Source organism: Typopeltis vanoorti, chromosome 4, assembly GCF_054136105.1.
Source record: "Typopeltis vanoorti isolate ZY-2024b chromosome 4, IOZ_Tvanoo_1.0, whole genome shotgun sequence".
Classification (NCBI taxonomy): domain Eukaryota; kingdom Metazoa; phylum Arthropoda; class Arachnida; order Uropygi; family Thelyphonidae; genus Typopeltis; species Typopeltis vanoorti.
This window is the reverse complement of record NC_143552.1, coordinates 81,942,198-81,965,998: the sequence shown is the minus strand read 5'-3', so window position 1 is coordinate 81,965,998 and position 23,801 is coordinate 81,942,198. Positions and strand designations below refer to the sequence as shown.

General features: G+C 35.6%; 1 protein-coding gene across 1 annotated transcript in view; it reads right to left on the bottom strand.

Annotated features, from left to right (window-relative positions):
* The window catches only part of botv (exostosin like glycosyltransferase 3), a 207,383-nt gene that overhangs the window by 106,616 nt on the left and 76,966 nt on the right, over positions 1-23,801 (bottom strand). Inside the window, exon 5 of the mRNA XM_090392101.1 lies at positions 2,619-2,773. Coding sequence (XP_090248227.1) covers positions 2,619-2,773 — 155 coding nt within the window. The remainder of the gene's footprint in view (positions 1-2,618; positions 2,774-23,801) is intronic.

Genomic DNA, 23,801 nt, shown 5'->3' with positions numbered 1-23,801 from the left:
CTATATCGACTGATTCCGTGACCACCTTACCCTCGGCATTCCTTAAAATCATTCTGCCGGGTACAGTTTTTTTTTTTTTGCTTGCAGCATATTGAAAGAACTGTTTGGGATTCTCTTTAGCCTGCATAGCTAGTTTCCTTTCATAATCCGCTTTTGCGTTTTTTTTTTTTTTTTTACCACACTCGTTACCCATCTGGCCTGCCCTTTATACCGTGCGTGTGCCTGCAGGTCATCTTTCTTGTTTCTTTTCTTGCAGCTAAGCTTAATGGTGTTATTCATCCATTTAACCCCTACTTGTTTTACTATTCGGATCCTAGGAATACAATCAGCCATAGCCTCCTGTAAATGCTCCTTGATTACTTCGCATGTTCTATTGACATCCAGCCTTTACAGTTTTACATGCCATGGCACTGATCCAAGCAATCTCCTAAGCTTGTTATACTTGCCAGCACGGTAATTCCACATATACCCTGTCTTAATCGAAAATTCCACACCTTTAGCCACCTCCTAGGTCAAGACCTTATGATCACTCTCTCACCAATAGGTAGCAACATGGTCATATTCATTACAGTCAAATTCTCAGATGCTATTACCAGGTCAAGCACTCTCAAACCTCTAGTATCTTCAATTACATGCCGTCTCAGATAGTTATCCCTTAATAATTGAATTAAATCCATTTCCTTCCTCACATGTGTCCTCTCCTCCTTCCAATCAATGTTACCATTGTTGAAATCCTCCATAATAATTACTCTCCTTCCACTCATTTCATCAATTTGTTTATGCATATTATCTCCACCATCTATTCCATCACCTGGTCTATAGCAGCACCCAACTGTATATTTTGTTCTGCCAATCTCAATCTCACACCAAATACCCTCAAATGAGTTCTTTTCACTATCCTGCAATACAACTTCAATTCTACTTGGCTGCAGTTCATCAGCTATCATCAATAACACTCCTCTCCCCATTTTATTCTCTCTGTCCCTCCTAAACACACTATAACCTACACATTCTATCCCACTAACTATATCATCTTCCGTCAGCCATATTTCACTAACGCCAATAACCTGTGGCTAGGAAGAGCCATTCAAGGCCAAAAATTCTTCCTTCTTTTTCCTAATACTATTGGCATTAGCATACATGAAATGCAGAGGTCCCTTTGTCCCACCCCTATCTTGATGCGTTATTCTAACTATCCCATTCCGATTTCTTGTCCTTAGTACTGGCTCGGGTACATTATATACATTCTTACACTCAATTGTCTCACTGATGTCCACATATCCACTTCCTCCCTCCTTGGTAGTTCTAGTTTCTCTGGTTCTGCACATCCATTTTCACTTCATTCAGCAACACTTTTTCCAGTCTCCACACACCAAATCCATTCAAATGCAGGCCATCCATCTTGTATAAATCCTTTCGCCCACCAAACTCATTCCACACCACACCGTCTGCATAACCTGCACATAAAGTCATTTGCGATTATGGCCATCCTTCTAAACTTCTCTCTGTCGTACCGTGGCAACAGACTCATCATCCTAACTCTGTCACTCTTTTCTTTCGCTACCTTTAACAATACTTTCAAGTCCTCTCTCATAAAAATTTATCTCCTTTCAATTCATTCGTACCCGCCACAACTATCAATTCTTTCACCCTCTGGTTTTGCTATCATCATTAAATTCCTGATATATATCAAGAAGTGTACAGGATATTATGATAGTACTACATACATTTACATTACTAATATCAAGAAGTGTACAGGATATTATGATAGTACTACATACATTTACATTACTAAATTTCTATTGACAATTTTCCTCTAAATCAACTCCCCCCCCCCCCCTCTTTCTCTCAGAACTCCAATATTCCAGACCATGTATTTTGGTCTTCTAAGGCACTTCTAACTGCATTAATCTGTGAGATCTTGGTCTTCCTCTAGGCTTCTTTTCCTGACATTAACTACCTTAAAAGACCAAATTATAAGATCTGCATTATTAGAGCTATGAAATTAGTCTCCTGTTTATACAGTTGTGAAAGCTAACAATGTCAAGTAACTTCCTAATATCTTAATTTTTAATATGATCCTGCTACTGTTTGGTGTCTGTGCACTATCCAATATTTTTTTCAGAAATCTCATTAGTTTTCAATCTTTGATCAAATCTTTTATTTCTAACCCAGCCACCCTAGGGTTTGACTAATTTCTTTCTTATACCATATAAATCTATTCAGCTGACTCCCTACAATATATCTTGCTTATTTTGTTGTCTAATTCTATATTTAATTTGCCAGGTTCACTAAAAACCGTGCCTAAATAGTCGAAATACTTTACGTAGTGCAGTTGAGTTTTCCAAGTTCTTGCCAATTTTTTTAGTCCTCTTTTTTTATTGGTGATTTTCATACAAAATTTGTTGCAGCAGTTATTCAATTTAGTTAAGGAATTTTGCAAACTTGTTCTGGATTTATTTAAGAATGCAGTATTATATTTTCTAAGTACCATATGTTATGTGATACACATATAAATAAGAAACAAGTTTGGTGATTACAAATGACAATATTTATGAGATGGCATGATATAAGATATTTCAATTTTTTTTGTGTGTGCACACACATGCTTGAATTACCTGAATAGGAACTCCAATCTCTGGCCAACGCAAATCTGAAGCAGGAGGCTGAGGACTATTCCACACAACAACAACTTTGTTTAGAAAAGGAAGTCCTTTTAATCGTTGCAAGGAATCAATAAGCACTGCTTCCCTTTTATAAGTTAACATTACCACTAAAATAAAAATTGTATATTAACATGTATTTCAATTTATTCTTGTGCTTTAAATAAACTGTAGGCCTTTATTAACAAATGAAAATAAAACTTTTGCAACATTCATGAAATCATCTTTAAATATTTCTAAGTGATTAGGTGTATAATTTACAGTAAATCTTTCCATTCTGTTATTATCATACTCATAAGAATAAACATATTATGGAGGCATTATTTGTCAATAATTCTGAATCACACACACCCTCCTCTCCCATAACAGCAATCTAACTGATGGTAAATGGGGTTTGTTTTTAACTTGTTATAAATAAAAGGGATTACATACATAACAAATCAGACTTGATACAAACAGAAGTTTTTATAAATTAAGACACAGGTAGACTGTGACTATTGGCAATATACATTTCCCTCTTGGTATTATTGCTATTATTATTGTGGCTGTGAAACACAGATAAATAAATGTGGAGGTCAACTATCACTATTCTGAGAGAAATTAAATTGATAAGTAACTGTGCAAAGATTTCTATATTCCGATTTCCATATTCAATACAGATGAAAATGGAAATCAGCTATACCTTCAGAAATAGCTAACATGGTATTTCCTTGATTCTGCCAAAACTAGTCCCAAGCCCAGTTGAAAAGTGGGAGAGAGAGAGTTTTGCTGCAACCTTCTTAAAGTAGGAGATTATGATAATCAGAACTTCTGAAGTAACACAAGGGCATATATGGAGGCCTTGAGAAGGCAACCATCTACCACTTTTACTACAATCGAGATGCAGGCCAATCACCTAGAATTCTGAAATTTTTCTCATTAAATGAAGAGCTATAGCTGGAACTGTTCAACAAATGGCATGGAAAAAGGCCAATAAATTTTGGCACGTGGAACGTTAGCAGTATAAACGGAAGAGAAAGAGAATTAATGAATCATCATCATCATCGCATGTTATGCTTTTGCACAGGCCTACACATTTTATGATGTAAGCTTCCGTAACTTATATCCCGTGGAATAGGTTGGTTGCTCCTTATTCCCACTAGCATCTCATGTCTGTTGAAGTGTGTGTTCACGGGGAACAGTTTGCCTGCTTTGTGGGAGGAAAAACCCAAGGATAAACTGGGGAAAAAACCTGCTGTCCACGCCCAAGACCAGCTAACTTGGCTATGACCGAGGAAGATCCTTAAACTCTTCACGTCACCGACAGGAATCGAACCTAGGACACTCCTTCCCCAGGCATATGGTTGCTAAGCACGTAACCACTAGCTAACTGCATGGACAGAATTAATGAAATTAACAAATTTCTTTTTCTTTTACAGTGCTTAGAGAATAAAGACTAAAGTTCAACAGTTGGCTGTTACAGAAACACAAAAGAAAGGACAATGCCAGTGGTGGCTAGTGAAGTTTTAACTGGGAGTGCTGCCTATACAAAATAATTTTTTAAAAAATTCTTTTTTTTCCTAATCAGTAACCAATTTATTAATAAATAAATCTACAAATTTATTTATTAATAAATTGGTTACTGATTAGGAAAAAAAGAATTTTTTTAAAAAATTATTTTGTATAGGCAGCACCCTCATTTAAAACTTCATGGGCCACCACTGAACAATGCTATGAAATGCTAGATGAAAGCTTCATCTCTTAAGTAGGAGTATCAAACAGAACAAACAAAAGCTGGAGTTGTCTGCTCAGTGCATAAAGATCAAGTGAATAATATTATTAAACACCAGAAGTTCATCAGTGAACACTTAATGGTGGTTAACATAAAAAGAGAAAGAAATGAAGGATTTACCATGATTATAATACATGGGCCAAGTGAGAATGAAAACAGACACTAAGGATGTATTCTCAGAACACATTTAGTGAAGCATCTACAAAGATCATCTTCCCAGAGAATGTCAATGCAAAAGTGGGAAACCGAATAAAAATGCATGGAAATGAAATTGGCAAAAATGGTGAAGAACCAGATAATGGAAAAATTATTATTATTATCTTACCTCCATGAGTCAAAGGACTCATCGTGGGAGGTTTATACTCTCTCATGTCAAAAGATCATCAAACTGTGCCTTGAACTCATTCAGTTTCTGCACTCACCACACTTTCAGGCAATGCACTCCACTCACTCTCCATGCAGAGAACATGCTTCTTAATTCCCTGCTCACACCTCCTTATACAGCTTCCAAAGATGGCCTCTAGTTCTACCCTTGATGACCGCTACTCTATGGAACATCTTCTTCATATTGATCTGGTAATCTCCCTCACCAACTTATGTCTCAATCATATCCCCTCATCTATTCACAAGGCTCTGTAAATTGCATTCCTTCAATCTCTCCTCATATCTGGACCTTCTCCAATATATCGTCATCCCCCCTGAAAACCAGATGACCAAATCTGTGCACATTAGTCCATATGTGGCCTGATCAAAATATTATACATTAAACATTATACCATAACCTCTTTGCCTCTGCACATCAACATCCTCCTCATTATTGTCATGATCCATTTGGATGTTCTTATAATTTTAGCAATGTGATCCCTAAACTTCAAGTCTCTGTCCACCATCCCATATCTCTCATCTCCTCCACCTCCTTCAAAATTTATCCATTAATTGTATACTCTGCATCCCACCTTGCCTACCAAATTTCAAGACCTTGCACTTTGCAACATTCAATTGACAGCTTCAATCATTTGCCCACTCACATTCTATTCAGATCCTCCCACAAGGCCACAATGTCTGCTCTACTTCTCACAACCATTCCCCACTTTGCATCATTGGCGAACAGCTGCATATCTCCAGTTAAGCCAGTCCCAATGTCATTAACATACAAGTTAAATTAAACAATCATGGTCCCAAAACAGATCCCTGTGGCATCCTCCATATACAATTTACTGACACCTATCAGCCAATTAGCTATTTAACTTACTAGTCTGCTATCTAATCCCATCTGTTTTAGTTTAGCTACCAGCTTGTCATGTGGAAGTCTATCAAAGGCCTTTGAAAAATCCAAATGCACCACCATATATGCATCTCCTTTATCAAGCGAGTTTGTCATCTTGTTGTAATACATAAGCAGATCGTTGAAACATGACCTTCCTCTAACAAACCCATGCTAATCATCATAAAAAAATACTGCTAATGTCAACCCACTTCTGAATCCTAGTCCTCACCAACTTCTCTATACCTCTAATATAATTTGTAGCCTTAGTCTTATCCCCCCCCCCGCTTTGTGAAGTGGAATAATTTTTCCCACCTTCTATTCCTTTGGGATTCTCCCTGTTGCATGACTTATGTTAAAGAGTTGCACCAAAGGTGCTATTAATTCCGTAGAGCATTCCCTCAAGACACATGGTGATATATATACTATCAAGTCCTACTGCCTTATCAACATCAATTTTCTTAATTCCTCATATACATCCTACTCATTCATCATCAGTCTCTCCTTTGCCATTGTTGGATTCTGAATAAGGAGAAATTTAAGTTATTAATATTCCTTACAGAATCCAACTTAATCCACCATACCAAAGGCTGTACTTGTAAAAGTTATTTGATATTAATCCCATGATTGTAAATTATTATTCATATAATTGCCTTGAGTTTATTTATTAGTTTTTATTAATTAATCTAAAATATGTGTTAGCATGATAGGACCTTGTATTGAAATATTATTCTGTTTATTTTGATTATTCCTAATTTAATATTATGAGGAATTGTATATATAAGTTTAATATGCCTTATGTGAATTATAATATTTTCATTTTTTATTTATCACTACCAGTATGTAAAGTATAATGTTATTATACTTTACATACTGGTAAAGTAAAGTAAAGTATAATGTTATGCAATATTTCTGTTTTTTATTTTATTTTGTTTGTTACTATGGAGACGGGCTAGAAATAGCTAGCATGCGCTTGGATCGCGAGATATAGTATTCAACTGCAGAGAAGGAATTGACATAAGAGAGCGTGAGAAACAATTTTGGGCGGAAAAAAAGAAGGGAGGTATATAAGCTGAGCGGAGAAAACCGGGGCTCTTCTCTTCTTCAGGATTGACCATTCAGGGATACGAGAGCATAGAGTATAGCACAGACAGACGAGGAGAATACTAGAGGCAGCAAAGTGAATGCAAAGGATTGCTGTGTCTAGAACTTTAGTGCTGTAATTGGAATATTTGAGGACCAGAAAAGTAATAGGCAACTGAGAATAATTCTAGAAGTTAAAGAATTACTACCTGTTCCATTAGTTTCATGGAATTTTAACAGAGAGCTGAATTGGTCGAATAGTGTTAAAGAAGGAATGAGCATTTTCCTTTATCCAAGTACGTCTATACACGTGCGACCATTAATAGTTCAGTTATCATTGAGAAGATTTATTCTAAATAGTGTTGCCATAGTGTGCTAAGTAAATATAGTTATAAAGTGTGCCTATAGTGAAATCGATGAGCAAAGGATTTATCCAGTAAGAACTGTCCAATTTTATGTTACTTCAGTGCAGAGATATATGTGTAATTCCTCCAGTTATTCCCCACATTAACTATAACGTTTTTTGCTGAAATCAGCTGGAGTATGAAGTATGAAAGTGTATACTCATGAAGCAGTTGCTGCCACCATTAATGTATTGAGACTTTACTGACTGTGTGATAATAGTAAAATTTGTTACTAAGCTATAAGTCTGATAGCAGAATGCCCATGGACTGAATTTGTAAGATGTTGTGAACCAGTTAAGCTAAGACATTTATATTATCTTGTTTTCAGAATTGAGTTTATATGTATAATATATAACCCTGAATTAAATGTTTTGTTTTGATGATTTTAAAATTGTGTTTGCCTGAATCTCTTTTACTGCACTGCACCGTTCATGAAATTATCGGACCTAGCAGGAGCTTCAAAAATAAGAGATAAACTCGGTCTACGTAAGAAATAATATTGATATAAAATTAGTTGATGCTTGGTTTCACTATATTTCATTAGACTAATCTAGATATAGAGTGGCGCAGTCTAAAAATATAAATTTCTCTATATTTAAATTAGTAATCAACCAGCAACTTATTACTTATTTAAGAACAAAGTTAAAACAAGATGGCAGATCAAAAACAAAGAAATACGATCCAACACCATACATTCTACACTCCAGCCCTCTCTTGATGTTGTCTTCATGCCAATGAAATACACTGATAAACTGACTATTGAATAATTCAACTATATCGTCTGCATCAGTTACCAACATGCCAGTGTCATCAACTGGCATCATCTTCCCACAGTCATTTTCCCTTCTACTTACCACATATCGAAAGAAATCACTAGGATTTCTCTTAGCTTGATTAGCTAATTTTCTCTCATATTCCACTTTTGCTGCTTTAATCAAGTCACCGTTCCTGGCTTGCTCATTGTACTCCTCATTGAAATGATCATTACCAACATTCATCATGTGTTGCCTCTACAGTGCCTTGTTCTTTCTAGATTTCAAGCTTAATCTCTTCATTCATCATATTTACTACTACCTTGTTTAACCATTTCACCTTTGGAATACATTCAGACATTGTTGCTGTTTGTGATTCTCCCTGTTGCAAGACTTATGTTAAAGAGTTGATCAGTGCCCATGCAGTATCTATATCCTTCCCACTCAACTCTTCTTTCCATACACTACAGCCAAACTTTTCATAATCACCAGCCTTGTAGTTGCACATATATCCCTTCTTTATAGAAGTTCTCATATTAGCTGCAATCTATGTAATCACTTCATCGTCACTCTCTCCAGCCAGGAAAATATTAGACACTCCATTCACAATCACATTTTCTGATGATATAACCAAATATAAAACTCTTAACCCTCGTGTGCCCTCCATTACATACCACCTAAGATTGTTGTCCCTTAAGAACATTAGGAATTCATTCTCCTTATTTCCTGATGCTATCTCTTCATTCCAATCGATACTGCCATAGTTGAAATCACCCTTTGCTTACTCACTAAGCCAAGTTGCCTTCACCTTCTGCATTCCCTGGCCTGTAGCAACATCCCACCAAATATTTCATTCTGTCAACCTCCACTTCATACCATACTATTTCAAAACCAATTTTTTCTCCTTGTATCGCACAATCATTCATGGACATAATTCTCCTACTATCATCAGCAGCACTCTCCCTCCCTTCTTGCCTTTCCCATCAAGATGTCATTCTCATCCAACCATGTTTCACTGATTTCAACTATTTTCAGGCACATAAACTCAAGCAATGCAACAATTTCATCTCCCTTATTTCTGACACTCCTTTTATTTACATTCGTAAATAAAAATAAAAATTCATTTCTTGGTCTATAGCCAATCCTACTCATGCTATCCCCTGCCTGTGACTTCTCATCTGCTCCTGTCTGCTCATCTTTTGCTCCACATAGCCTCCCAAGACTCAATCCCCTATGTATTCCTGGCCATTACATTCCTATGCTGACTATCCACATATGTGCATTCATTACCACTTCCAGAATCTACTCTCTTTACACCGTGTCCCCCTGACCTCCTTGGACTATCCCGTTTCCCTGTCCAACTTCTTTTCTGTTGTTATATTCTCTTCTCCATTCACAACCACATCAGTTTTACCTAACCCACTCTCCTGCTCATTCACATCTGACTTCCATTGATACATTGTTTGCATTGCTCATTACAATTCCCTCCAGTAGTAACATTCTCAAATGACTCACTCCAAAACTATTCAGATGCAGTCCATCGCTCTTATACAGCTCCATTTGTCCCACATGTTCACAAACTGCACTCATTCCTCTTCACACATTACCACTAACATTCCATTCAAGATTTTTGCTCTCCACTGTAACTCATCATTGTCATACCTGGGCAACACACATACTACCTTTCCTACCACACTGTTGTCTTTCACTCTCCTCAATAATCTGCTGATATATAATGTTATGTTCTTTCTGTCAAACCAAATCATTCATCCCAACTATAACCACTAACTTCATTGCACACGCTTACTTCTCATATCTAGTGCCCCAATCACCCTGTTCATCCTCCCTCTTGGAAAACATACCTTGTGCACCCTCTCACCCACCACATCTTTTATGATAGAATCTCCATATAGCTATTCTTGAGTCATTCATTACTTCTTTTTCTCCACTATCTTTCTTTTTATTCTTTTACACTCTTTTGTTCATATCCACCATACACCTCATTTCATTCTTTAACTTTCTTGCATTCAGACAATCACTCCTGCAACTGCTTTGTCAGTTGAACTTTCTTCAATTTCTACAATTACACCAGCTCTCACTTCAGTCAAGCACACTTCCATAATTATGCCCAGTTTTCTTTTTTTAATTATTTCCATAGTCACAATCACATTTTCCACACTCATATTCTGACTATCATTCTTAGTCTTACATCCATCACTGATTTTTGCCTTTTGTCTGGTATTCTTCACTTCTAGTTCCAACATCTCATTCAAATCACCATAATCCATTTACATATCAACTTTCTACAGATCCTCGCTCTCTTGCTTCCGCTGTTCAATCTCTCAACAAACATCAACCACATTTGCCAATGCATATATATTGCATTCCTGGCAATGAACCGTCTTGGTAAAATCCCCAGAAAAACTTAGATTGCTAAACTTCTGCTTCACTAAGAGTCTGACTATGACAAACATCAAAATTATGGTATTAGTATGACTTCCAAACCTCCATGGAGTGGTGAAGATTCATTGTAAGAGGCTGAACACTCACAGACTACATTATCATACCTTGCCTTGAATACATTCATATTGAGCACCCGCCACCCACTCCAGCAATGTATTCCAAATACACTGCTCAAAACAATTAGGGGATATTTCAGTTTTCTTGTAAATTACAGTTATAAAAATTATTTACAAATGTAACACATTTATTTTAAAATATTCTTAATATACAAGTGTAGAACATGCAACTGCATACAAAATAATGGTAAGATTTGTTGAAACATGTCTTAGCTGTATTAGCATGTAAGGGGAGGGTATAAAAGCATGGCTTATTGCGCTCACTTCTACAGTGCATAATTATCACCTCAACTGTAAACTTGTGTCACCTACCATCCATTATTTTGTTAAAAATGGCAGAGCAACATGATGTCCTGGAATCCACAGTTTAGAGAGCCATTGGTCGATTAGAAGCTGGACAAACACAGCAAGTTGTCACTCAAGCATGTCATGTATCTCAAAGCGTAATTTCACGACTTTGGAATTGCTTTCTGGAGACGGGAAATGTTTGGCGAAGACAAGGCCAAGGTCGCCCATCATCAACAACTTCAAGAGACGATCAGTATTTGTCATTACTTTCCAGAAGAAATCGAACATTTAACGCAACAAAACTTCGAAGCGAACTTATTGCAGCAACAGGGAGGCTGGTATCGACACACAGTACAAAATCGTCTTCATGCCATAGGTTTATACGTTCGAAGACCAATGGTTTGCATTCCAGTTACTGCAAAATCACAAAACAGCCTGAAGAATTTGGGCACAGGAACAACACAACTGGACAAATGAGGATTGGGCTCGTGTACTTTGTAGTGATGAGTCCAGGTTAGTCTGCAACCAGATAACCAACGTATCTTGATATGGAGTGAAAGTGGAACAAGAAATAACCAACAGTTTGTTCATGAAAGACCCCAACATCAAGGTGGGAGTTTGATGGTATGGACTGGAATAAGCATAGGTAGCTATACTGATCTCTGTTTTATCAGAAATGGTTCCTTAACAGCCCAAAGGTATCACGATGAGATTTTGGAACCTATAGTTCATCCATATGCTGCTAAAGTTGGCCAAGAATTCATTTTTATGGATGACAATGCTCGTCCACACTGTTCAAATTTGTTACAAGAGTGGTTTGAGGAAGAAGGTATTGAACGCATAGACTGGCCTGCCTGTTCACTGAATTGTAATCCAATCGAACATGCCTGGGAATGTTTAGGTGGGTGCATTTCTGCTCGACTGGTGCCACCACGATTGCTTCAAGAGCTCGAAATTGCTCATACAGAAGAGTAGGGAAATATCCCACAAGAACTGTTTGATCATCTTATCCAGTTCATGCAATCAAGATGTACTGCTGTTTTGGCTGTTAATGGAGACATGCGCCCTATTAAAAATTAACAAAAGCGTTTTGGGCTATTCTTGTTAAAATTATTTCATGCTAAAATGTATAATTTGTAATAAATATTGATTATAAACAATATCTCATCAATTACACCCTATCCATAAGTAAGAAATATTTATTCATGTATAAAGTACCCAATAGTTATAATTATTTGCAGAAATTTATAATTATCTGACAGAAACTAAAATATCCCCTAACTGTTTTGATCTATGTACATTCACTGCCTGCATATGCAAAAAAAATCTCCTTTTTACTTCCTTACGCACAAGACTTTTGTACAGTTCCAGGGATGACCTTGCATCACCCATTATCCTATTCAATAATTCCCCTGTGTCTATCTTATAGCTCTGCTCACTAGTTTATACATCTCAATCATATCACCCCCTCCTTCTCCTACCCACCAAGCTCTGATGAGCACATTCCTTCAGTATGTCCTCATACTCAATATAGAGTTCTGAGACACTCTTAGTATTTGCCTCTGCACTCTCTCTAATATCTCCTTATTAGCAATATAGCCAAGTAACCGGATTTGCACACAGAAATCCAAATGACGCCTAATTAGATCCATCTTTGCATTATAGCAGCACTTTTCTAGATAACTCCTATAACTTTCACAATGAGTGCCCTGAACTTTAGTTCCCTATCCACCAAAACCCCTAGATTCTTTGCCTGAAATGCACAAAAAAGTTACTAGAGTAGTAGCACTTAGAAGAAATGAAAAGTTGATAATCAATTGTGATGATAGTCAAAAATGAAACTGAGGTAAGTGAAAGACACTAGAATTAGGAAAGGATCAGAACCTGCTTACTATGCAGATCACAATAAAAAAAAAAAGCATACAGAAAGATGGTCTATAAAAATAAAGAACCCAGAAAAGCTGCAACAAAGGATCAAGACAAAAGATCAAGAAACCCTAGGAGATAAGAAATATATAAATGATTTAGGAGAAAGCTAAGAACTTCAAGACTTATCTTCTATGCAACAAAAGGTTGCAAGACAATCGAAGGGAAATCAAAAGAAGAAGGACTCTGGTAGACAGAAAGAACGAAAAGAAAAGTAAAAATAAGATTTTTGTAGCAAAAATATAACAACAAAACAAAGGGTGGATTATGGTTCTTAAACTCCAAGAAAAGAGAAAAATGCAGTTTTAACAGCTAAAAATTATCCTAACAGTCTGGAAAATTTATCGAAAGTAGTAGTAAAGAAAATCAGGAACTGTTTTATAGCCCCTTGAAGAATATAAGGAAAGAAGAGAAGGAATACCCACTAAAAGTCAACAATGGGAAACATGTAAAAAGTCATGACTAAACAAGAAGATATTATGAACAGATGGAAAGAATACTTTCAGGATTACTAGAACATTCATTAAAAAAAAAAGAGAAAAACTGCACTGGAAAACAACACAGAAGAGAGTACCATGAAGATGTAACCAAGGAGGAAGAAATGGATATAGCCAGTTATGAAATGAAATGGAAAGTAACTAGGACATATCCTTTCCTTCATGCTTACACAGTGATCAGAATACATTACAAAAAATTATGGAGACAACTACTGTGTTAGAGCAAAACTTTAGTTTAATATAAACCAAAATGAACACTAAACATTTCGACCTTCATATCAAGGTCATCATCTGGAGCATACACATATATACACAGAAACAAGCTGCACTACCTTTCCTGCCACACTGTTGTCTTTCACTCTCCTCAATAATCTGCTGATATCCAATCTTATGTTCTTTCTATGTCCAACCAAATCATTCATCCCAACTACAACCACTAACTCCATTGCATGCTTACTTCTCATATCTAGTGCCTCAATCGCCCTGTTCACCCTCTCTCCTAGAAAACACACCTTGTATGGTTTTTTTGCACTTTAGCAAACCGTGTAGATTGTAGTGCAGCTTGTTTCCTTGTAAGTGTATGCTCCAGATGATAACCTTGATATGAAGGTCAAAACATCGAGTGTTCAATTTTGGTTTATATTAAACTAAAGTTTTGCTCTAACACAGTAGTTGTCTCCATAATTTTTTATAATGTATTATAATGTAACTAGGACATAACAGTCACTGAAATGTTAAAGTGCATGTGTAAGGCTGGTATGATTATGTGTGAAGGATTGCTTAGAAAGAAAAGAAGACACATCAAAACTTATTCTCAATAGACAATACATTTGGCAAAATAGATTATTGCAATTTTGATATGAAATCAATTGTTTCCATATATACAAGTAGCCTAGTTATGAAGGCACTTCATGAACTTGCTCATACTTGGATAAAGGATGAGACCAAGAGTATAATTTCTTATCAATTTTAATTTACTTTAACCCAGCAAAAAATCTTGCTTCAACTATCACTGACAAAAATAACATTTCTGCTTTTCCAAATTTTCTATTCAGGTATGTTCATCCATGAATATTACTAACTCCAGCTGTCTTTCTGTATAATAAGAGAGGTTAGGCCAAAAGACAGCAGTGGAAGGAATAAAAAAAGGAAAAATTTATTCTCTAAGTCTGAAAGAGAACAACAGATGGCTACTTACCCCTACACATGAATTAACATATTAAAAGGCATGTGGGGAAAATGGGCAAATGCTGATGCCAATTCTGATGAAGTGACTATGAAAATATCTGTAGAAAAATGCAAACAGTGGGATATGAAAGCAAAATGAAATGGGTCAATAACTACCCTAACTGCTTCATTTATTGAGTCAAGACTTTTTTTAAAAGAATTTATAAGGAAAACCAATTCTAAATGTGAGTGTAGTACTCAAAGATGAACAAATCTGTGATTTGATAATTATGTTGTTTTTTCGACCAAAGAACAAGGGTGTTAGAGCTAGGTTCTTTACTTGGAGAGTGGTAAATGAGTGGAATAAGCTTCCAGAGTCTGTTGTGGGTGCTACGACCGTGAATGAGTTCAAGGCAAGGTATGATAGATACTGTGTGAATGTTGAATAGTTGTTCTTGACATGATGTCAGGGCCTCCCTCGATGAGTCTGTCGACTCCTTGGAGTTTCCCGGAACAATAATAATAATAATAATAAAAAATAACTAACACTGGGTTTATGGGTTGTAATGATTCAATAAACCTACTAGTTTCACCACTTAAGCTAGTGGCTTCATCTGGGTTGAGATAAACATACAAATATACAACAAGCGTTAAATATGAATCATTACATCACTAAAAAAACACCGAATGTGTAGGAACCGTTACACAAAAATACAAGTAAAACAGAAACACGTGAAGTGTAGAAGACCAAGTGATGGCACATGGTCAGTCAGCCCAATAGTTTGCAGAAAATTAAAGTCCGATATTTTAAAAGATCTAATTAGTGACTTCCAAATGTCACACCAAAACATTCCTTGGTTTCTGTTTAGAGTGCCTCGTGAGTGGATTGCCGTTGTCATCTCTTGGATGTTGCGATAGATGAAGTTGTCTTCTATGTACGGCATGGAGCTGTTATTCCATTTAACGTTGTGAGTGTGAGAGAAATGGAATGGAATGAAATGCCAGGCTTGAGCTATCTTCTCTGTTGTTATTGACATCTCCAATATGCTCCTTTTGTCTTATTTCTAAACTTCTTGATGTGTGCCCTATGCAATTAAGGTCACAAGAACATGGAATATTGTACACTCCAGGATGTTTGTTGAAAGGGTTGTGGTCCTTGGGCAAGCGTAACAGATTTCGTACACTCATAATGGGTTTGAAGGCCACTCTAATGTCATGAAATTTCAGGAGATTTGCAATTTTTAGCAAAAGTTCGCCAATAAAAGGGATGGAAATTGATGCTCTGTAATGAATGTCATGGATTTGTTGTATATAGAGAGAGATTAGAGAATAGTATTCTTTGTGCTATTTTTTTTAGGATATTCACTGCTAATCAATAGTTGGAGAATAGGATGTAAGTCTTCTATTAGTGTTCCTTCATTCTCTTATAATAGAGATTGCCCCCTCTTTTTCAGCATATGTACAATACCTAATTTTTGTGAAATATGGTACAACGAGGAGAAATGCAGATAACCTGTATGAGTTGGCTTACAGTACACTCTAAAAGAAATGTCTCAGTCTGCTTTTTTTCGTAATTAGAATGTCTAGAAAAGGTAATTTTCCTTCATTTTCAAGTTCTAAAGTGAATTTTATTTTATGGTGAAAGGAGTTAATAGATGACAGAAAATCACATAACTCAGCCACACTGTTTCCACATTATGAATATGTCAATTTTGTGGTTGCACCAGAGCACATTCCTAAAATAGATGTTACATGCAACATAGAAAAGGCCCTTTACTTCCTATCTGAACCTGTTGCAAATTACATTAGATTAAACACTGTGATTCTCCTCTCGTCCTCCTAAAAATATCAGCTCCTTAAAAAAAAAAACTTTCAAATTTAAAGAAGAATAAAGGTATGATAGTACTTAAGGCTGATAAAAGCAATTCAAACTGTGATCTTGAATACAACTGATTATATGTCCGAAATTGCAATTTTACTTTCTGACACCTCTACTTACTCTCCATTAGACTATGATCCTACTTGGACAAACCATGTAGAAACCAATAACCTTTATGCAACATGACTAAATGGCCTACGGATCTCAAGAAAAAATTGAAATCCATACATCCCTTAAGTCCACATTTATATGGAATGCCCAAAGTACACAAGACTAATATTCCTCTTTGACCAAGCATAGATGGTATTAGTTCGCTTACTTATTTGTTATCAAAACATCTTGCTAAATCTTCTAAAGGAGCATATTAAACATATGGACCTTTACTTCAAAAATACACAACACTTTGTAGAAAAACTAGGAGAAATTTCTATATCAGCAATGGACATTCTAGCTAGTCTGGATATTGTATCGTTATTCATAAATGTTCCTGCAAACGAAGTTATTGTACTTATAGATAATCTGTTCCCTCAGGACATCTCTCAACTCTATAAACACTGTCTCAACTCAAATTTTTTCAGATTTGATGAAATGGAAAAATCTACAAACAACTTTTGGGCCTTGCAATGAGAAGTCCTCTTTCTCCTCCTTGTGCGGACTAATTCATGGATAAATTTGAAAAAGATGTCTTGTTATCTACAAATCCTATACTGTCAATTTGATGGAGATATGTAGACGATGTATTCATAATATGGAAACACAGTGGGGCTGAGTTACACAATTTTCTGGCCTCTATTAACTCCTTCCACCATAAAATCAAATTCATCTTAGAACATGAAAATGAAGGAAAATTACCTTTTCTAGACATTCTAATTACGAAAAAAGCAGATGGAGGTATTTCTCTTGATGTATACGCATAAGCCAACTCGTACATGTCGTTATCTACATTTCTCCTTTACACCATATTTCACAAAAATTAGGTATTGTACATATGCTGAAAAAGAGGATGATTTCTATTATAAGAGATGAAGGAACACTAAGAGAGGAATTACATTCTATTCTCCAACTATTGATTAACAATGAATATCCCAAAAAAAATAGCACAAAGAATACTACCCTCTAATCTCTCTATATACAACAAATCCATGACATTCATTACAGAGCATCAATTTCAATGCCTTTTATTGATGAACTTTTGCTAAAAACTGCAAATTTCCTGACATTAGAGTGGCCTTTAAACCCATTATGTTCGCCCAAAGACCACAATCCTTTCAACAAACATCATAGTGTACAATATTCCATGTTCTTGTAACCTTAATTACATAGGGCAAACATCGAGAAGTTTAGAAATAAGATGAAAGGAGCATATTACAGATGTTGATAACAACAGCGTAGACAGCTCAGACCTGACATTCCATTTCTCCCACACTCACCACAACACTGAATGGGATAAAAGCTACATAGAAGACAACTTCAGCTCCATCAACAACAAGAGGCTATAATAATAATTCACTCACAAGACACTTTAAACAGAAACCAAGAGATGATTTGGTGTGGCATTTGGAAATCATTCATTAGATCTTTAAATACACCAGACTTTAATTTTCTGCTAACTATTGGATGCAATTGCTAAACAATGAATTTTATCATTAAATCTGTGATTTGTTACTCTGTAACAAATAAAGGAATAAAAAATTACTAGAAGTAAGGCACACACTTAAAATATAATGGATCTCTGGAATAATTATTCGAAAAATTATCTGAAGTATTGCCTCCTGACCATCAAAGAAATTTTGTTCTTTTGTCTCAGGTTTTTACTACACCTGGACAGAAAGAACAAGAACAAATGGTCAGTCAGGAGGCAATACTTCAAGAAATTTTTCAAATAATTATTCCAGAGATCCATTATATTTGAAGTCTGTGCTTCACTTTTAGAAATTTTTTATTCCTTCTACTACTTTTTTGTCTATTTTAGTGTTTTTGAGTAGGATCCAAAACACTTTACTATCCTCATGATATTTATCTGCTCTACATTCTTCATAAATTTTGACAGTGGAAATTTGTTTAGCTCCTTTTATGTATAATCCTTGCCATAAATATTTTATGTTAACGAGGGAAAATGTAAAAATTATGACTAAACAAGAAGATATTATGAACAGATGGAAAGAATAATACTTTCAGGATTATGAATATTTTATGTCACTAGTAAATAAAATCATAACTTTTCCCACTCCCACTGCAAGCTAGTCTTAATGATTTCCACATGACCTGGCTTCTTTGAAACTTCGTTAATGCTCTGATACGATAATTAATGCTATCTGCATAGTGCATTATGGTTGTCAACTTTTGTTCTGGTCAGTTTGCTTTCTTTTTTTTTTTTTTTTTTTTGCAGGTTGAAAAACCTGAGTTTCCAGGAGGGAATACCCTGCCACTTACACGAGACCACTAATTTTCTGTCGATTGAAAAGCATTGATAAAGGTAGTTCTCATCCTAGATAGGAATTAAATCCAGGTCTTTTCAGCCAAAGGGCATCAATAAAACTGACTGAACTCAGGAGGCTTTAAATGCTTAATATAAAATTTTTAAAAAAATGTAAAAAAGTTTTATGATCAAAAAAACAAACAAACATACAGTACTTGAGTATTTCTAAACTGAAAACTTCCTCTAATGTTTTTCCTTCTACACATACCGGCCACTGACTTAGAAACTTTATTTAATGCTGTATTGGCATAGATTCCGCTAGGTGTTGGATTGAATCTACATTTACAACATACCAGGTGTTCACCAGGCAGTCCTTTAAATGGCTCAGATTTGATGGAAGTGGACTTTACTCCTGGATTTGCTTTTCTAACATGTCTCATGCATTCCCAATGGGTTCAGATCCGAGTTTTGTTGTGGTGGCCAGGGAAGATGGTGGAAGTTGCTGTCATACTCACTGAATCACTGTTTGAACAATTCTTGCACTGTCATCCATGAAACAACCAACATCTGCTGGATATAAAGTCAACAATGCAGGACGGACTTGATTGGCAACAATGCACAGATAAACTTTGGAGGATAAATCTGAGATCTGTTTATATAACATGTCCCATACATTCTAAATGGGATTCAGATCCAGGCTTTGTTGTGGTAGACAGGAAAGATGGAGGAAGTTGCTGTCATACTCACTGAATCACTGTTTGAACAATTCTTGCATGATGGACAGTAGTATTGTCATCCACAAAACAACCATCACCTGCTGGATATAAAGTCAACATTGTAGGATGGACTTGATTGGCAACAATGCTCAGATAATCTTTGCAAGACACCCAACCTTCCAGCAATGTCAGGGGATCCATTCTGTGGCAACAGAACATTAGTTGTGCTGTTTTGTTGCCATAGAATGGATAACTGAGAAGATGGTAAGAGAATGGAGGAAGAAAGAAGATATTTTTAAAAAAAATTGCCAATGAAAAAATGTATGATGAGAACGGGGATCACCCGATGGCCACAACTGGAAAATCACGTTGCAGAATGGATGTTCGAACAAAGGCAGAATGGTTATCTTGTTACAAAAAATATGATTTGAGCATATGCACTAAAATGGTCAAGATTGAATCTGGACAAAAATATAGAATTTCAAGCTACTTCAAGATGGTGTAATCATTTTATGAACAGACAAAATCTGGTAATACAACAAAAAATGAAAATTGCTCAAAAACTACCAGCAGATTTTGACCACAAACTTACCAGTTTCCATAAATTTCTATTGTCAAATATTGGAAATATGGATGAAACTCCTATGAACTTTGATATGAAAAGCATTAAAACAGTTCTAGTTCGAAATACAGGTCATGAACAAACAAGGTTTACAGTTGTGTTGTCATTTTTGGCTGATGGAACTAAGTTAAAACCAAGATCATCTTCAAAAGTAAAACTAAACCTAAGATAATTTTCCTGCAGGTGTTTTTGTACATTTTGACGAAAAAGGATGGATGGGTGAAAATGGTGTGAAATTATGGATAAATAACGTGTGGAATAAGTGACCAGGTAGTATAATGAAGAAATGCAGTTTATTAGTATGGGATATGTTTCGTAGTCATTTAACTGAGAATACTAAGTCTTCTAAAAAAAAAACCACAAAACTTGCTGTTATACTAGGTGGTTTAACTTCTATATTGCAACCACTAGATATCTGCTTGAACAAACCATTTAAAGATCACATGCAAGAAGAGTGGAATAATTGGATGTTGAAAGGTGAAAAATCATTTACAAATGGTGAATCTATGCACGCTGAATCACTGGACACATTGTGCAATTTTGTGATCAAAGCATGGAATAAAGTAAAAGTAGAGACTGTAATAAAATCATTTAAAAAGTGTGGTATCTCTAATCTTATGGATGGTACAGAAGATGATCTGCTGTGGGACACTTATGACGATGAAAACGAAATCAATTCATCGGATTCGAATTGGGATCCATATGATGATCATTTAAACAATCTGAAGAACTATTTTCAACAGATGATGAAGAAAATTAACATGAAAATTGAGGTTAATAATTATTTGTTTTTTAAGACTTCATCATCATCATCATCATCAAATTCCTGCCATGTACCCTCAAGGGGTGTACAGGATATGATAGTACTACATGAAAAAAAGTACATCATTATTAATTTCCTATCTACAATTTTCCTCCAAATCAGTCTGTTACTTGTCAAGACTCCAACATTATCAGATCTTATGTTTCTATCGTCTAAAGCACTTTGTACCGTATCAATCCACCTATATCTTGGTCTTCCTCTGGGTCGTTTTGCTGCCAACCTGGCAGAGAACACTTGTTTTGCTAATCTTTCCTCATCCATTCTGTTTAAGTGACCATACCACCTGAGATTAGCTCTGCAAACGCATTCCTGGATGCTGACAATGTCAAGTTCTTTCCTAATATCCTCATTTTCAATATGATATTGCCATTGATGCCATCTGTTCACGCCTATAATCTTTCTCAGGACTCTCATATCTGTGGTCTCTAGTCTATGGTCAAGTGTTTTACTTCTGACCCAGCTCTCAGATCCATAGGTTAAAACTGGTTTGAACACTGTATTGTATACAGCTAATTTAGTGTTCCGACTAATTTCTCTCTTATTCCATATGAATTTATTCAATTGACTTCCTACCATACCAGCTTTGCTAATTCTGTTGTCTATTTCTATATTTAATTTACCATCTGCAGTAAAAATCGTGCCTAAATAGCTGAAATGTTTTACTTGTTCCACAGGTTCTCCATTCACAACACAGTTGACATTTTCAATGATTCTGCCTATTTTCATTGTCTTTGTCTTTTTATTGCTGACCTTCATACCATATCTATTACAACAGCTATTCAGTTTAGTCAGAGAATCTTGCAGACTTGTAGCAGATTTATTTAGAAGTATAACATCATCCACATAAAGCAAAGAGCTGACATTAACATCTCCAATTTTGATATCAGGTTTAATACCACTTTCCTTCATAATGTGATCCATATAGACAATGAATAACAGAGGGGATAATGTACATCCTTGTCTCACACCAGATTTAACATTAAACCATCTTCCTGTACTTCCTTCAATTCTAACTGCTGACTTACAACTCAAATAAAGACTAAGTATTACTTGATATAATGCCCCATTGACACCATATAACTGCAGCGTATTGATTAGCTTCTCTCTTGGCATCTTGTCATATGCCTTTTCCAAATTGACAAAACTTAAATACAGATCTTTGTTATATTCCCATGCTCTCTCGACTAAAACTTTATGACTTTCTGTCATAAAGTGAAGATCTGATCCTGACAGCCTCTATTTGGCCTGAATCCAGCTTGTTCTTCACCCAGGTTTTCTTCCACAATTCTTCTCAACCGTTTCTCAAGTATACTTGCATAGATCTTGCCAGGAACACTCAGTAGGGAAATACCTCTAATTCTCACATTCAGTTTTATTTCCCTTTTTATATATGGGTACTATGAGAGCTCTACTCCAATCATCAGGAATTCGTCCCTCTATCCTGGCTTTCTGAACTATGCAGTACAGCCACTGTAAGACTCTTATACCACCATATTTCAGCATTTCTGGTCGAATATCATCTACTCCTGCTGCCTTTCCACATTTCAAGCCTTTGATGGCTTTTTCTACTTCAAGTATGGATATGTATTCCTGACTGCATGCCTGGTCAGTGTTTTTTACCACTGTGCTATCATCACTGCTTGTTTCATTTAGCAGTTTTTCAAAGTAATTACTCCATACTTCAAGGATATCTTTTTCTCCCATTTTCATGTCACCTTTATCATCTCTAATTCCTTTTACGGCACTCTTTCCTCCATTCTTAAGCTTCTTCAACAACCTCCAGAATATTTTGCCACCTTCTTGATATTTATTTTCTATATTCTTGCCAAAGTCCTCCCATGACTTTTGTTTAGCTAGTTTTACACAGTGTTTAGCATTCTTGCATTTGTCTCTATATTCTCTAAGAGCACAAGCTGACTTATTTGACAGGAACTTTTGGTATGCTTTCTTCTTTTCCTTCACTGCCTCTTTAACTTCCTGTGTCCACCAGGGAGTTCTGATTTTTTTTTATCATTACAGACAACCTCACCACATGCCTCTCTGGCAGAATCAATCAATGTTTTCTTCAGAGTTTGCCACTGAATCTCCAAGGTTTGATTCCTGTTCTCAAACACTTTCATTTTTTCTTCAATAATCTCTGTGTATTTTAGTCTACAGTTCACATCTGAGAGCTGCTCAACTTTTATTCACTTTAAAACTTTCTAACATGTAAGAAAGTTTTTTTAAGACTTACATTGTAATATTTTAAATTAATTTATGTAACAAAAAATTAATTTCATTTGTTTATAAACACTGCCTATTTTCTTATATAACAATGTTTGTAACTATCTAAATATTCATCCAAGAAATTAAGCATCCATTTTTATACTCACTGTATAAGATGACCCATGATTTTGAGGAGTTTTCCTGTAGTATTTGAGAGTCGTCTTATACGCCGACATATACGGTATATAATTATGAACAGTCCAGCCTTGATTCTCATGCTATTGACCCTAAGAACAGAGTTCTTTGGAACCATACAAAGATGCTTCATAGTTTCCTTGAAAAGTGACAAGCTACAAAATCATCCTAACCTTAATCGATCTGATTGTATGCCAATTTTCAAGTTTGGAGAAGTAATTACTATCAACTGTTCATAATTCTATTTATTTACTTCCATTTTTTTTTTAATCTGTGCAAACTTTTACAATTGTTCCTTTGAACTTTAATAATGCAATCCTGTCAACTCAACTGCGACACCATACCACATGACTCATTCTTATGATTCTAATTCTTGTAGAAAGGCTTATACGATGGTTGCACATGATTATTAAATAACTTAAGGAATTCACAATGTATACTGGAATATAAATTAAAATAAACTTTAATATATACTTCCTATATTTTAACAACGTCACGTTGCCATCTTCATGGGAACATAAGATTAAGACACGTGCACGCAGGCACTA